The sequence below is a fragment of the Lolium rigidum genome, chromosome 3, assembly GCF_022539505.1.
Source record: "Lolium rigidum isolate FL_2022 chromosome 3, APGP_CSIRO_Lrig_0.1, whole genome shotgun sequence".
Taxonomy (NCBI): domain Eukaryota; kingdom Viridiplantae; phylum Streptophyta; class Magnoliopsida; order Poales; family Poaceae; genus Lolium; species Lolium rigidum.
In genome coordinates this window covers 308690463-308703870 of record NC_061510.1, presented here as the reverse complement: position 1 = coordinate 308703870, position 13408 = coordinate 308690463, and the positions used below count along the sequence as shown (strand labels likewise).

Sequence of the window (13408 nt, the reverse complement as noted above, 5' to 3'; positions counted from 1 at the left end):
CGGTCGGGACGGGGGGAAGAAACCGAGTGGGATTAGGGGGGGTTCTAGAATAGCTATTCTAGAACCACTCTTAAGGGAGGTTCGAGAATAGTTGGTATATATATATTGTCCTAACTATCTTGTTGTGTACGCTATTATGCAGAATGAAGAAGCGGGAAATGCGAATAAGGAGCATCCATGATGTTGGGTTCATTGACCCACACATCGTTAATTCATATGTGTTAGAACACCACCCCGCCGATGTAGAGGAAGACCTGTGGCGGTTTTTTAGAAAACAGGAACTCAAAAGTGATATTCTATTTCCTTACCATTTTGGGTGAGTGTTTCTGTCTTGAGCACATTCTCTTTTGTTTACTCCATGCATGGTATGTGGCTAATCGATGAGTTATGCATGACTCGTGCATGTATCGTGTTCGCGGGTTCCACTGGATTACGCTAGTAATTTAATTTCACGACTCCACAGTTCTCGTCCACGACTCTCTGAATATGGATGCAAAGCTTTGGGCCGACATGAGAAAAATGATGCAGAAGTAATTATTTTCATTCATTTGCGCTCTATATCGATCGGCCTATTTCGTTCATTTCCCAATATCAAGTAACTAATAACTCTCTTGTTCATTTAATTTTCTTTGCCTCGTAGGGTTTGGAGACGGTTCGTAGATGAAAAGGTCGGTGAATTCAAAAAAGAGCTACATTTTAAAAGGGCAGTGTCTGGGACTGGGGATATTCAGCCACCGGGGACCAATCTATGTGGATACTATGTTTGTGAGATGATCCGGAGATACACCACTGAGCGGCAGCCGTCTGAGAACAACATCAAGAGGAATAACCTCCGGAAGACGCTTAGTCCAGAAGCTCGCTTCTGACCACTTCAAGAGGAACTAGCTGGATGGTTCGCGAGGGAAGTCATCGATCCTAGAGGAGAACACTATGTAGAGGACGTAGAACTTCATATGCACTAAATTATGTATGAAAACTTGTTCAAAATTGTATATGGCCGATATTGAATATATATTGTATATTCCTCTTGAATTCTTTTTGGTTCTAATTTCAAATTTGTTTGAAATTGTACATTCATATGCATGTATATATGTAGTACCGTAGAATATGTGAAACTCCTTCAAAATTAAAATAAAACACAAAAGAAATAAAACAATACAAATTAAAAAGAAACCAGGTTTAGGGGGGGCTAAAACCCTAAACCTGCGGCGGCCTTTAGTCGCGGTTGGCCAGGAGAACCGCGACTAAAGGTCCTCCGCCCGACGGACTGCTGGCGGCCACGTGGACGTGCCTTTAGTCGCGGTTCGTAAGGAACCGCGACTAAAGGGGGGCATTTAGTCGCGCTTAATTGGTCGCGGTTGCGCAACCGCAACCAATGGCAGTTGCGAACCGTGACTGAAGCCGTTTTTTCTACCAGTGCACCATCCGCCTTTGGAGTCATTTAAGGGTTTGGATAGGCAACCCCAACATTCAACGAAACCTTTGGGCGGGTCAATCTCTTGAGCATTGGTGGACAACTATGACGGGTGGTGCTACGCCTAACCGCAAGGTCGTTGCCTCTCTCACCCTACTCGTCACTTGGGATCTTTGGAATGAACGGAATGTGCGGGTCTTCCGTAGCAAGCATATGCCACCGCTAGTCTTGTTTGAAAAATAAAATTAAGAGTGAAGCCCGTTTGTGGGTGTATGCACGGGCAAAGCGTTTGGGTGAAATAATGCCGGAGAGTAATCCCTTGTATCTTTGTTTTGTCGGACTATCTTATCCAAAACATTTTTTCTTAATTAATAGATTGGGCAAACCTTTTGCCTCTGTTTCAAAAAAAAAATCAGCAAGCTCTAGTGAGATTAGAAAAATGACAGCACGTTCGTCCATTCCATAGCGAGCTAGGTACTAGTTGCTTATCAAAGATCGACACCAATGAATGGCTAAAGAGAAGTATCGGAGACATCAAAAAAGAAGTTTCAATGGTACATAACATCGATCACATCATACGGCCCCAGTAGTCATCTGTTTAATTTGCGTAAACATTACTCCTGCTGCATGGTTCTTTATACTAGTACATGGTTGGCCGACTTATGCAACTTGAGCAGGGTGCGTTTCTAACTAGCAAGCTATAGCCGCTATCTATCAGTTGCGTGGTACTCGTGCTAATTTCGTTTGAAGAGATTGTCTAGCTTCCCTTCTCGAACCTGGAGACCCAATAAGCTCAATCATTTCAGGTTATCCGGAGGTTGGATCGGAAGTTGTCCTGATTAGACAGCTGAAACCGTGAAAGCCATCCAGAGCAAAGCAGATGATGTAGAGCTTAACGTCAAAGAAGATGGATGACCCCATGCGCCACAACTCCGGCGACACCTAGCTGCGTACCCACCGGAACCAAGCAACCTTGTCGCGGAAACTCCATACCAAGTGCATGCGATTCTACGATCTTTCAGTTGACAAGAAGAAAAAGGAAGCACTACAGTGACGATCGAGGTCACAACTCGCAGCTCGATCGATCACAAAGACGCTACAAGCATCTAGGCTAGCAAGTAGCAACAGTATGAACCTAGATGCCGGCCCAGTTAGGCATGGCGAGCACAGGAGAAGGTGACGTGAGCAGGCGCACTGCTCCGGGGACATGGGCCAGACCGATTGATCCTGATGGGAAAGCATGGAAGAAAGAAGAGAGAGTTAATTAGGGAGTTGTCTAGCTCCTGATTGGATTCCTCGCAGCGCAAAGACCATCCACACACAAGCCTAGCTTGTCGCGCTTCATCGACCCCCTCTATAAAGCTCACACTGCGGGCGAGCCCCCGGAAGCAGACGCGGATCAGCTAAGCTAGTGCATGACCTGCACCAACCAAGAACCAACCCGCTGTCGGGCAGGCAGGAAAGAGCCAAGAAGCACTTCTCAGTTCTGACGGCATGCAAGATCGGGACATCATGGAGCAAGTGGACGAGGCCTCGATGGAGAGGGGGACGGCCCCGGCGCGGCTGCTTGCCTCAGCCGTCGAGCATCAGGGCGACGGCGCAGGCGGAGTGACCTGGCTCAACCTCACGCTAGGCGTGAGCGGCTCGCCGCCGGCAGCCGCGGCGGACTCCTCGTCGTCGTCCTCGGACGTCGAGCAGCCGCCACCTCCTCCTCCTCCGGCTGCAACGGCGCCGCCGCCACCGCACAAGGTGTTCTCGTGCAACTTCTGCATGCGGAAGTTCTTCAGCTCACAGGCGCTGGGCGGGCACCAGAACGCGCACAAGCGGGAGCGCAGCGCGGCCAAGCGGTCGTCCACGCTCTCGTCGTACCACAACCACCAGAGGATGGTGGCCATGGCCGGCGTGCCGCTCGAGGCGCACGCCGCGATCGTGCGCGCCGCCCTGCGGGTCAACCCGGCGAGCTCGGCGGTCCACAAGCCCCCGGTCTCGCGAGACGCCACGGCGCCGAGGCTCCGCGAAGGCGTCGTTGGTGGACCCTGGCCGCAGCTCGTCTACGAGGAGGTGCTCGGCTCGGCCTCCACGTCGTGGCCAGGGAGCTTCAGGATGAGGACGCAGTCGGAATCTCCTACTTCAGAGCAGCAGACGCCGTCGGAGCAAAGTATGAAGATGGACTTGAGCCTAAGGCTGTGAATCGAGATAGATTGTGATCATAGATGAGTAGAGCTAGTACTTGTGTTAATTAATTTGACCGGTATATAGTAATTATTGAATGTTCATTTCTTCGGTTTGTGCATAGTATTTAGAACTGTCTGGTAAGAAATTATCTTAAATTAATAAATTATCACAAAAGAAATGACCTCTCACTATAGGCCTACATGCATATTCAGACGTCAGCAAAAGAGACCCGTTAACAGCCATTTTGAAGTGCTTTCTAATTTTTGGACTCCAACATTGAGCGGACGCATTCAATGGACATGCAATGTTATAAAAAGAAAAATCCAACGTTTGGCAATATGTTCGCTCCTTGTTCTAAAATCTAAAATTTTGCTACCGGGAAATCAAGAATTTTCATTTCAAACTTTTAGGGGAAAAAGGGGGTGATCCTCTGCATATTAGAAAATTCTATTGTTATATACCTTCAAAATTCAAATTTTATTGCACAAATTGCCATCATAACTCCCTTGCCGCTGAGTCTGCAGAGAAACCCCTTGCCACAACGACAAGGCATCCCTAACCTCGTCCCATTCTCACCGGCGGTATGTGTCGTGGCAGCAGGGCTTGCCCAGAAAGGGGTGCCAATGTGGCAATTAACATGCTCTATAAACGCCGCAACGAAGAAAACCAACATCAAAACATCATCATCACTTCTCAACAAACAGTGACTCCAACTTAACTAGAAAAAAGTCACCGCAGAAGCTCCCACCACAACAGCCGCTTGAAGCCTTGTGTGGTCATGTTCCATGATGGCAATTCGGTTGGTGTGTTTTTTGAAATGTTAAGGTACATAGACCAAGTTCTTAGAAAAAACCCATCGATCTCATTAATGCTAACCAAATATAGTATTAAAATATATTTCATGATGAATCCGGTGATACCGATTTAATATTATATAGGTATCTAGTTTTTCTAATGATATCAAATCTGTATCATTCGATTCATCTTTAAATAGATTTCCGTATTTTTTTATTTACTATTTCGAGTGTTCTTTTTTTTCCTAAAAACTTGATCAAAGATACTCAAGTCTGAGACTTTTCAATTACGGATGAGGTATCTTCTTTAGCGAAAATGAAACATTTTTGCAATTTACTTGTTTCTCCTATTTGGAAGTGTTTCCTTGTCTACTGGACGAAGAGATACTGCTTCAAAACTATAATTTCAATACACTTTTTATATGGTAAAGCATAAACTTTATTACAAACCCAGTTCAGAACATAAACCCTTACAAGAGCAACAACTTTCCCTAGAATAAGACTTCAATACATTCATAAAATGCTTAAAGGCACCCATCCACTATTTTTAGTTTTGGCATTCAAAAAAATAAAATAAAAATTATTTCCTTGTGATCCTCAATTTTTTACCATGTTCCCTTTTTTGCGGATTAAAAAAATATGGTTCAAATTTTGATATTTATGGTTGGTATACTTTTTACACCGATAGCTATCAACTTGTTTCATAATTCCCACGGATTGGAAACTTTTTTGTCTCTGGAAATTTTTGACTGTTCAAATTTTCAAAGTATATTATTCCAATATTTCTATATGTTCTCATGCTATAAATTGTCACATAGTTTTCCTTTTCTGAAATTTATGGACATATTGGAATTACTCCAAATCGAAGTCTTGAATTTTTTTTCTGCATGAACACAATTTTCATCTTTTAGTGTATTTACGTCTTGGTCTCCTTTCATAGTTGTACCGGCCGGTGTCATGAGCAAAGAACTCGTCCTTGCCGGTTGCTTTTGGAGGGATATTTTCATCATTCAAGGGCCTGGAAAACAAATGATAGAAATGAAGAAGAAAACATTTTGGCCCTTTATAGAGAAAAGGAACCCTTTTTTGGAAATGGACTTCAGAGAGTAAAGCAAATTGTGACTGAAATACAGCTAGTTACAGACTTACAGTACATATTGGTCCTTTTTCTAATTGCTAACACCTTTCCTATGGTAGATACAAGCCCTCCATGGACCATGCACTAATTATGAGTCCGTGCTTTTTATGCTTTATTTCAAGAAAATTGTAAAGGCCGGCATAGCCGGTTGGAATTGTTTTCGCTCGTGATTGTACGCGTCTTTTGGAAGTAAAGCATTCCAGGAGCGATGCAAACGTGTAGTAGTGATTTCCATGAAAGAGAGAATTGAAATTCGATGAGTACAAAAGTTGCTCCATCCTTCTTTGCACTTCATTGATATGGCATATCTGGAATCTGACTTTGTTCGGGCAAATCTGACATGGACAGTGCATAGTAAGGTGTTCCCATTCGTCAAGTTTGGATGCAGTTGCCATTCCACTAGAAATAAAGCTAGATGAAGAAAGATCAGCACGAGTGTGCTCTTCAACGGCTGCGCGGGCGACACGTTCCGGCATGGGAGGGGCCTGCGGCAAGGGGATCCCATCTCCCCGTTGCTCCTCGTCATCGCCATGGATGTCCTGCCAGCGCTGTTCCTCTCGGTGGAACGGGACGGCGTCCTCTCGAGCCTGGCGGATGTGGGGCTGCGCCATCGCGTCTCCCTCTATGCCGACGATGTCGTCATCTTCTCCAAACCCTCTGATTGCCGCGGTATGGGAGGTGCTGGACTGTTTCGGTGGCGTCTCTGGTCTTAAGGCGAATCCGGCCAACAGCTTCGCGGCACCGATCCGGTGTTCTCCGGAGCTGCTGCTCGATCTCGAGGTAGCGCTGCCATGCCCGCTAGGCGCGCTCCCTTGTAGTTACCTTGGCTTGCCGCTTTCGCTGGGAAGCATGGGAAGGCGGAGCTGCTGGCCGTGCTCGACAAACTTGCCGCAAAGCTGCCTTTCTGGAAGGCTAGGTTGCTCTCTAGGGAGGGTCGCTTGACCTACGTGCAGGCCGTCCTCTCCTCCTTGGTGGTTTACCAGTTGCTCGCTCTCGATCTTGATCTGTGGTTCATCAAGGCCGTTGACAAGCTGAGGCGCGGGTTTCTCTGGGCAGGTGCTGAGGACGCGAAGGGTGGCTGCTGTGTTGTCGCTTGGCATCTCGTCTGCCAACCGAAGTCGCTCGGTGGTCTGGGGTTGCGCAACCTCACCCTCATGAACATTGCTTTCCGTACGCGCTGGTTGTAGTTGCAGCGCACCTCCATGGACAAGCCATGTGCCGGTTTATCGATCGCGGCTTCGGGGAACACAGTCAGCCTCTTCAATGCTTTTGTATGCATCAAGGTAGGCCCTGGCTCCACGGTTCTTTTCTGGGAGGACGCGTGGATTGGGGGCTCGCTGTGGATTCCATTGCCCCAGCGGTTCTGGAGCTCGTCAAGCCGGCCATGCGGCGGACCCGTACCGTGCAGCAAGGGAAGGTGAACAATGCCTGGGCACTGGACATCTCCGGGCAGCTCTCCATGGACGCCGTCGTGCAATATCTACGTCTTTGGGCGGCGGTTTCCCACGAGTTGTAGCAAATTGACGACACGGCTGTCTCCGACGTTTTCAGGTGGAAGTGGACCGCCGATGGGAGTTATTCATCGAGAGGTGCCTACCGCGCGCTATTCCATGGCACCGTCGGTCTGCCTGCGGCCTCCTTGGTGTGGAACTCCTTTGCGCCGTTGAAGTTCAAGTTCCACGCCTGGCTAGCGCTGCGGCGGCGCTGCTGGACTGCCGATCGACGGCTGCGGCACGGTCTGCCGTCGCATACGCTCTGTCAGCTTGTGACGCCTCCGACGAGACGCTCGATCACTTGTCCCTGCATTGCCCATATGCGCGCGCGATCTGGGCCGGGCTCGTCGCGCGTCTTGGCCTGTCGGACATCACTCCCACGGGCGACCTCGGCATCAACGTGTGGTGGTTGCGGGCGAGTGCTATGTTCACCAAGGTAGACCGCCGTTCGGCCAACTCTCTGATCATGCTCACGCTGAGGTCGCTATGGTTGGAACGGAATGCGCGTGTCTTCGAGGATAAGCGCTTGCCCCATGCCGTGACGCTAGGGATCATTATCGATGAGTGGCATGCCTGGGTTAGGGCCAGGCGTAGTGGTAGGCTGCCGGGAGAGTGAGAGGTTTTCCCTTTTAGCCGGCACCAAAATGACCCTTGACACCTCTTCTTGTATATTGGTGGCTTGGGACATCTTTGTCCGCTTACCCTAATCTTAATGCAATGACGCACAGATCTCCTGCGGGTTCGCTAAAAAAAAATCAGCAGAAGCAGTTCGCTAGCTTTACACGTTATCAATAGTATTACCGAAAGAGTTACTCTGTGAATTTTAGATAGCGAAGGACTTTCTGAACTTTTTAGCAGCGTCTATGAGAGAGGGCAGGATTGCACTCTGAATTTTGGACCCCGGAAGCTGAGGACAAACTGAATTTTTGGTGTGGGGGATTGATAGATATCCTTACAAAATACATGGCACAAAATGCAACCAACAACTATGATGTGCATACAAACCTACTCAGTCAGGACTGCTAGTTCTAGTAGAGTAGTAATATTTTTTGTTACGCCTAGGAAAAAGTTGCTTCCAGCAACAGCAAATTCATGGATAGGGATTTGCAGCCCTTGCCCCTTCCCTGCCATCTCCAAGTCTGAATTCCTGACCTTGCTGGGTTGATGCCCCTAATCCCATTATGCCTGCCGGCGGCTCGGCGATTGCCCGTACGCTGCACACGCGCAGCGGTAGGGTTTCGCCCCTCAACGGCTCAAGTGACCAGACGACGACGCTACCATGATCGCCTGGCGGCGCTCTTCCCTAGCTCACCCTTTTCTGGAACCTTCTCCGTGTAATCCTTGTGTGTGACCAAGTGTTACTCATTCGCGCCCGATTCAAGGTATGAAAGACTCCATATCTCGCGGCATTAGCTTCTTCCTCTTTTGGCCGATTGGTTAGAGTCAACCTGTTCGTTACAGGACACTTCTATGGGATTCCCCCGCAATAAAAAAGGACACTTCTTATTCGCAAAAAAAGGACACTTCTTATTCGCAAAAAAAGGACACTTCTGCTGTAATTACGTGGTAAATAAGCTTGAGTATTATTTACAACACAACCCGACCTTAGCTCAGTTGGTAGAGCGGAGGACTGTAGTCGTTGCAGATAAATCCTTAGGTCACTGGTTCGAATCCGGTAGGTCGGATGTTTTTTAAGTTTTTATCGGATGTTTTTTAAGTTTTTATCGGATAATTTTTAAAATTATAAGGGGAAGTTGTTCTGTTCTAGTTTCTCCTTTTATTTTCCTTTCGGTCCTTCTACTCCCCTTCATCAATTGAATCAGCTGTGTTTTCAAAGTGAGGCATTCCTAATCAGGTGGAGTGGAGTAGAAAACTTATGGATGTGGTGGATCTTTTGTTGTAACGCTTAGTTTGGACATAGATTTAAACTTTAAACCTCTGAATGGGAAGAGTTTGAAAAGGGACCCTTGAATTTAGAGATGAAACAGAGACTGAAACTGAAAGAAAAACATAGTAAAAAATCGACCAGAAAAGAATGCTTGCAAGTACTATTTTGAATGTTCTTTTCAGAATTGACGGAAGAAACTTTGGAATTCCATTTATTTCAGCCAAACATACTGGAAAATTGAAACCCACTTTTGAAGGTCCTGCAAATTGAGAAGTCATATGGTACCTGGTATGTAGTTTGAGCTGTTGGGTGAGACTTTATTTGTGCCACAGATGTTGAACTGAGGCTTGTGATATTTTCGCCATGTTCGTATTTGACAGCAGAGCAACATGAAGAAAGATGCGGAATTCCAACTGAAATCAGTGCAGGCCAGAAGAATCATTCATCTCCCAAGGCAGGCAAGAGGTTCTGGAACTGCACCTAGAAAGCTGCGGCTAGCTTAAATATTTATAGAATATACGGATAGAGCAAAACACAATGAAAATATTTTATTTGAAACTCTTGTAACTCTTTGCTCAAGTGTAGTAAGTTATAGATGTCGAAATTTATTTTTCAACGTTTTGATGCAGTATAACCAGAGAAGAAAACTATACACATCCAACTTTGCTCCAAGGGAAAAAAAAATACTACAATCAGCACACGTATGATGAAGATTCTCTTTAATGACATACCATCACTAGGAAAAAGGCACAAATTTACCAAGGAACATAAGTGAATCATGAAAAAAAAAAGTAAACAGCTGTGTTTTCATCAATGCAAAAAAGAATATAAGCTCAAATTTCTTAGGTCTGAAAAGAACAGAGAAAACAGTTTCTTGGGACCCTTTGCAAAGTGAGGCATTCCTGATCAGGTGAAACATGGAGTCAAGTAGAAAATTTATGGATCTGGTGGATCTTTTGTTATAAAATGCTTGCAAAAACATAGATTTAAACTTCAAACCTCTGAATGGGCAGAGTTTGAAAATGATCCCTTGAATTTAGAGATGAAACAGAAACTGAAACAAAAACAAAAACAGTAAAAAATCGACCAGCAAAAAATGCTTACAAATACTATTTTGAATGTTTCTTTTCAGAATTGACGGAAGAAACAGAGAATTAATTATATACACACTTTTCCAATGGCATACACAGGCAGTACTTGCAACTTTGGAAGTCCACTTATTCCAGCCAAACATACTGGAAAACTGAAACCCACTTTTCCAAGGTCCTGCAGATTGAGAAGTCATATGATGTCTGGTATGTAGTTTGAGCTGTTGTTTGAGACTTTATTTGTGCCACAGATGTTGAACTCAGACTTGCGATATTTTCACCAAGTTCATATTTGACATTAGAGAACCATGAAGAAAGGTACGCAATTCCAACTGAAATCAGTGCAGGCCAGAAGAATCATTCATCTGCCAAGGCAGGCAAGAGGTTCTAGAACTGCACCTAGTAAGCTGCGGCCAGCATAAATGTTTATAGAATACAGATAGACCAAAACACAAAAAATATATTTTATTTGGAATTCTTGTAACTCTTAGCTCAAGTGTAATAAGTTATACTCCTAGATGTCTAAATTTATTTTTCAACGCTTTGATGCACTATAAACCAGAAGAAAACTATACGCATCCAACTTTGCTCTTAGGGAAAAAAAACACTAGGAAATCAGCACAGGTAGGATGAAGATTCTCTTTAATGGCATGCTACAACTAGAAAAAAGGCACAAGTTTACCAAGGAACATAAGTGAATCATGAAAAAGAATGTAAACAGCTGTTTGACAACAGATCTTATTTTCCAATCTTCCAAAAAAAAAAATCTTCTCCAGTCCTCCAACATTTGTTCAGGATAGAACATTCAAGCAAACATTAGCATGGAGTCCAGTTATCTTTTATCAAGCTCCAAAGCACATACAAACTATTCATTATTTGACTTGCAGTGCATTGAGGTATGCCACTCACATAACAACAAAAACATATTGATGATTGGCATTGATCAGTGATTAAACATGTGATTCTCAATTCTAAAAATAAGAGATCTCATCAGTAGCAATCACAAGACTCTGGTTTGATCAAATATATGATGTGGAGACTAGAGAGCACATCAGTTGGTCAGTGCACACTGCCCACTAGCTAGGTTGTTTCTATACACTGCTAATTTTAGCTCTGAACTAGATTTACCCAAAGCGTATGAATTGAAGAAGAAAAACGGAAATTGCTAGGGCAGGGAATCAAATATTGCAATAATGACCCAATAAATAAAGGCTTCAGATTGTAATGTATGAGTATGATACACAGATACAGGTCTCCAGCTGCCTCGACTGCTGCCTCCTACAGAGCTAGTATAATAAATCAACTCTAAGTGTGCCTAGCTGAGGTTTGACATTACCAGCATCTAAGGACCTATGACTAGCCTAACCAGACTGGCAAAAGCCACTTCTGAACTTGAGTCATCATGTATCACAGTCGAATGTCGATCTTCTTGCAGTGTCACCGAGGAACTACTTGAGGTCTTGGAAGTATGATGCAGGGATGTAAACAGGAGGTAGCAAGGCCGATACGCCCTTGAACTGTTTCAGAGAAGATTTCACAGTTAGACCTACAGAATAATCATGTAAACGATCACATGGGTAAACTGTGACAGTTAGGATTCATGCTTACCCTGTGCTGCTTATATTTGTCCCGAATAGCATTCCAGGATTGTCCTTTCCTGCTGAGCTGCAAGTCATGGATGGTAGTAATGCAGTCCTTCAGCTCGGATGCCCTGTACCCGGTCACCGCTTGCAACTTCTTGCTCTGCAACCACGCAAAACAAAATGAGTCTCCATTTCAAAGCAGATGGTGCAAAAGCAACACTCTGAATGTCATGGAACTACTTCATACCCAGGGGTTGGAGTCTGGATCGAGGGTCAGCCGTGCGACGAACACAGCTGAAGCTGCAACAACTGATGGCAAGAACCGGACGCATCCGTACTCCAGCAGGCTCAGCTCGGAAAGATAGCTGCCCATGAACTCCAGCGACAGGGCAGGATACTGCAGCAAGCATGAAACGAGTTGAAATGAGACAACAGTGTGTGCACGAGCATCAAACAACTTCACAGCAGCAGAAGTGAGATGTAGCATGTGAGCGTGGTGGATTATTATTACCTTATTGTCTTCTTGGCCAGATCTGATGAACAGCCTTAGGAAGGTCTTGGCGGTAGGATTGCCCATCTCAAACTTGAGAATGTTTAGGATGTCACTCTCCATCTTAATAAGCTGCACATGGACAACAGGAACACAGATGAGCATTGTAGCTAAGATGGACCAATTTCAGTTGCAAGATCTGACAGAAGTGAAGCAAAGCAAAGCAAGCAAGCAAGAAGAGAGCACGCACCTCCTGCTTCATGTAGGTGTTGTCGGTGATGTAGCAAAAGTCCTCCACATTTGGGGGGCTGATCTCCTCGTATTTTCTGGATCCACATAACGGATCTAAGGTCAGACCCAATTCTGGAACTAATCGAACAGTGTAAAATGGGTGGGGATGAAATGGTTGCTTACGAGGCAATGAGCATGGCGGAGACGCCGAGCAGCTGCAGCTTCTGGCGGTTGAGGGAGTTGGCCGAGAGGAATCGGTCGATGTAGGAGACGGTGAGGTAGAGCGTGTCGGAGACGAGCTTGTACTCCTCGGCGACCTCGACTAGCCAGTCGACGAGGATGCCGCGCATGTTGGGCGTGATGTCCACCTGCACCCGCTCGATGTAGTCCGCCGCCGGCCGGCGCTTCTTCTGGACCTGTCAGTCAGACCTCGTTAGGATATTACAGTGGGCAATGAAACAGGTGTGGCAGAGAGAGTGAGAAGCGCGCGTACCTCCATGGATCGGAGGTATGAGTAGATGTCCGACGCGTAGGGAGCGCAGAGCTGCGGGTCCCCGTTCTCGTCGGCCGCCTCGCGCGCCGGCTTGGGCGCGGCCTTCTTGGGCTTGGAGGGCTGGGAGGGCGCCTTCCGGGGCTTCTTGGGGTTGGCGTGGTGCCCGTCGGCGCCGTTGGGGAGCGTGGGGATCTCGCTGAGCGCGACGCGCTTGCGCTTGGCGGCGACGGCTACGGCGACGGCGGTGACGGCGGCGGCGCGCTTGGCGGCGGCGCGGGTGAGGCGGGGCGCGGCGGTGGAGGAAGAGGCGGAGGCGGAGTTCTCCTTGTCGGCCATGGGTGGCGGCGGGGCGGGTGGCTGCTCCTCCTCCGGCTCCGGCGAGGAAAGAAGAGGTAGGCCGGCGGCGGCAGAGGGCAGGAGGGGCCGGAGACGGTGAAGGTGGAGGAGGATGATGGCAGTGGCGGGCGGAGGAGGTTATGTAGCGAATGGGGGGATTGGAAATGGAAATGGAAATGGAGGGAGAGGTGGCCGCCATTGGTTTTTGGATTCGAAGGTTTGGGGGGGAAGCGGCGGGCCTCGGGTTCGATTCGCGCAGCGATTTGGAAACTGGTTTCGGGGAGA

General features: G+C 46.8%; 2 protein-coding genes and 1 non-coding gene across 3 annotated transcripts; 2 read left to right on the top strand and 1 right to left on the bottom strand.

The window, feature by feature from the left end:
• The first annotated feature begins 2624 nt into the window (after positions 1-2624).
• On the top strand, positions 2625-3694 carry LOC124699832 (zinc finger protein 4-like). The gene has a single exon (XM_047232066.1). The coding sequence runs from the start codon at positions 2909-2911 to the stop codon at positions 3602-3604; it is 696 nt and encodes a 231-aa protein (XP_047088022.1). The 5' UTR covers positions 2625-2908; the 3' UTR covers positions 3605-3694.
• A 4919-nt stretch (positions 3695-8613) lies between these two features.
• On the top strand, positions 8614-8699 carry TRNAY-GUA. Its single transcript is given in 2 exon segments — positions 8614-8650; positions 8664-8699. It is a non-coding gene; the product is annotated as a tRNA-Tyr (tRNA).
• Positions 8700-11438: 2739 nt separating this feature from the next.
• Positions 11439-13123, bottom strand: LOC124699830 (cyclin-A3-1-like). The gene is made up of 7 exons (XM_047232064.1): positions 12788-13123; positions 12478-12710; positions 12314-12389; positions 12085-12195; positions 11821-11970; positions 11599-11733; positions 11439-11507 (listed from the first exon to the last, which is right to left on the bottom strand). The coding sequence occupies exons 1-7, from the start codon at positions 13121-13123 to the stop codon at positions 11439-11441; spliced, it is 1110 nt and encodes a 369-aa protein (XP_047088020.1).
• Positions 13124-13408: the final 285 nt, after the last annotated feature.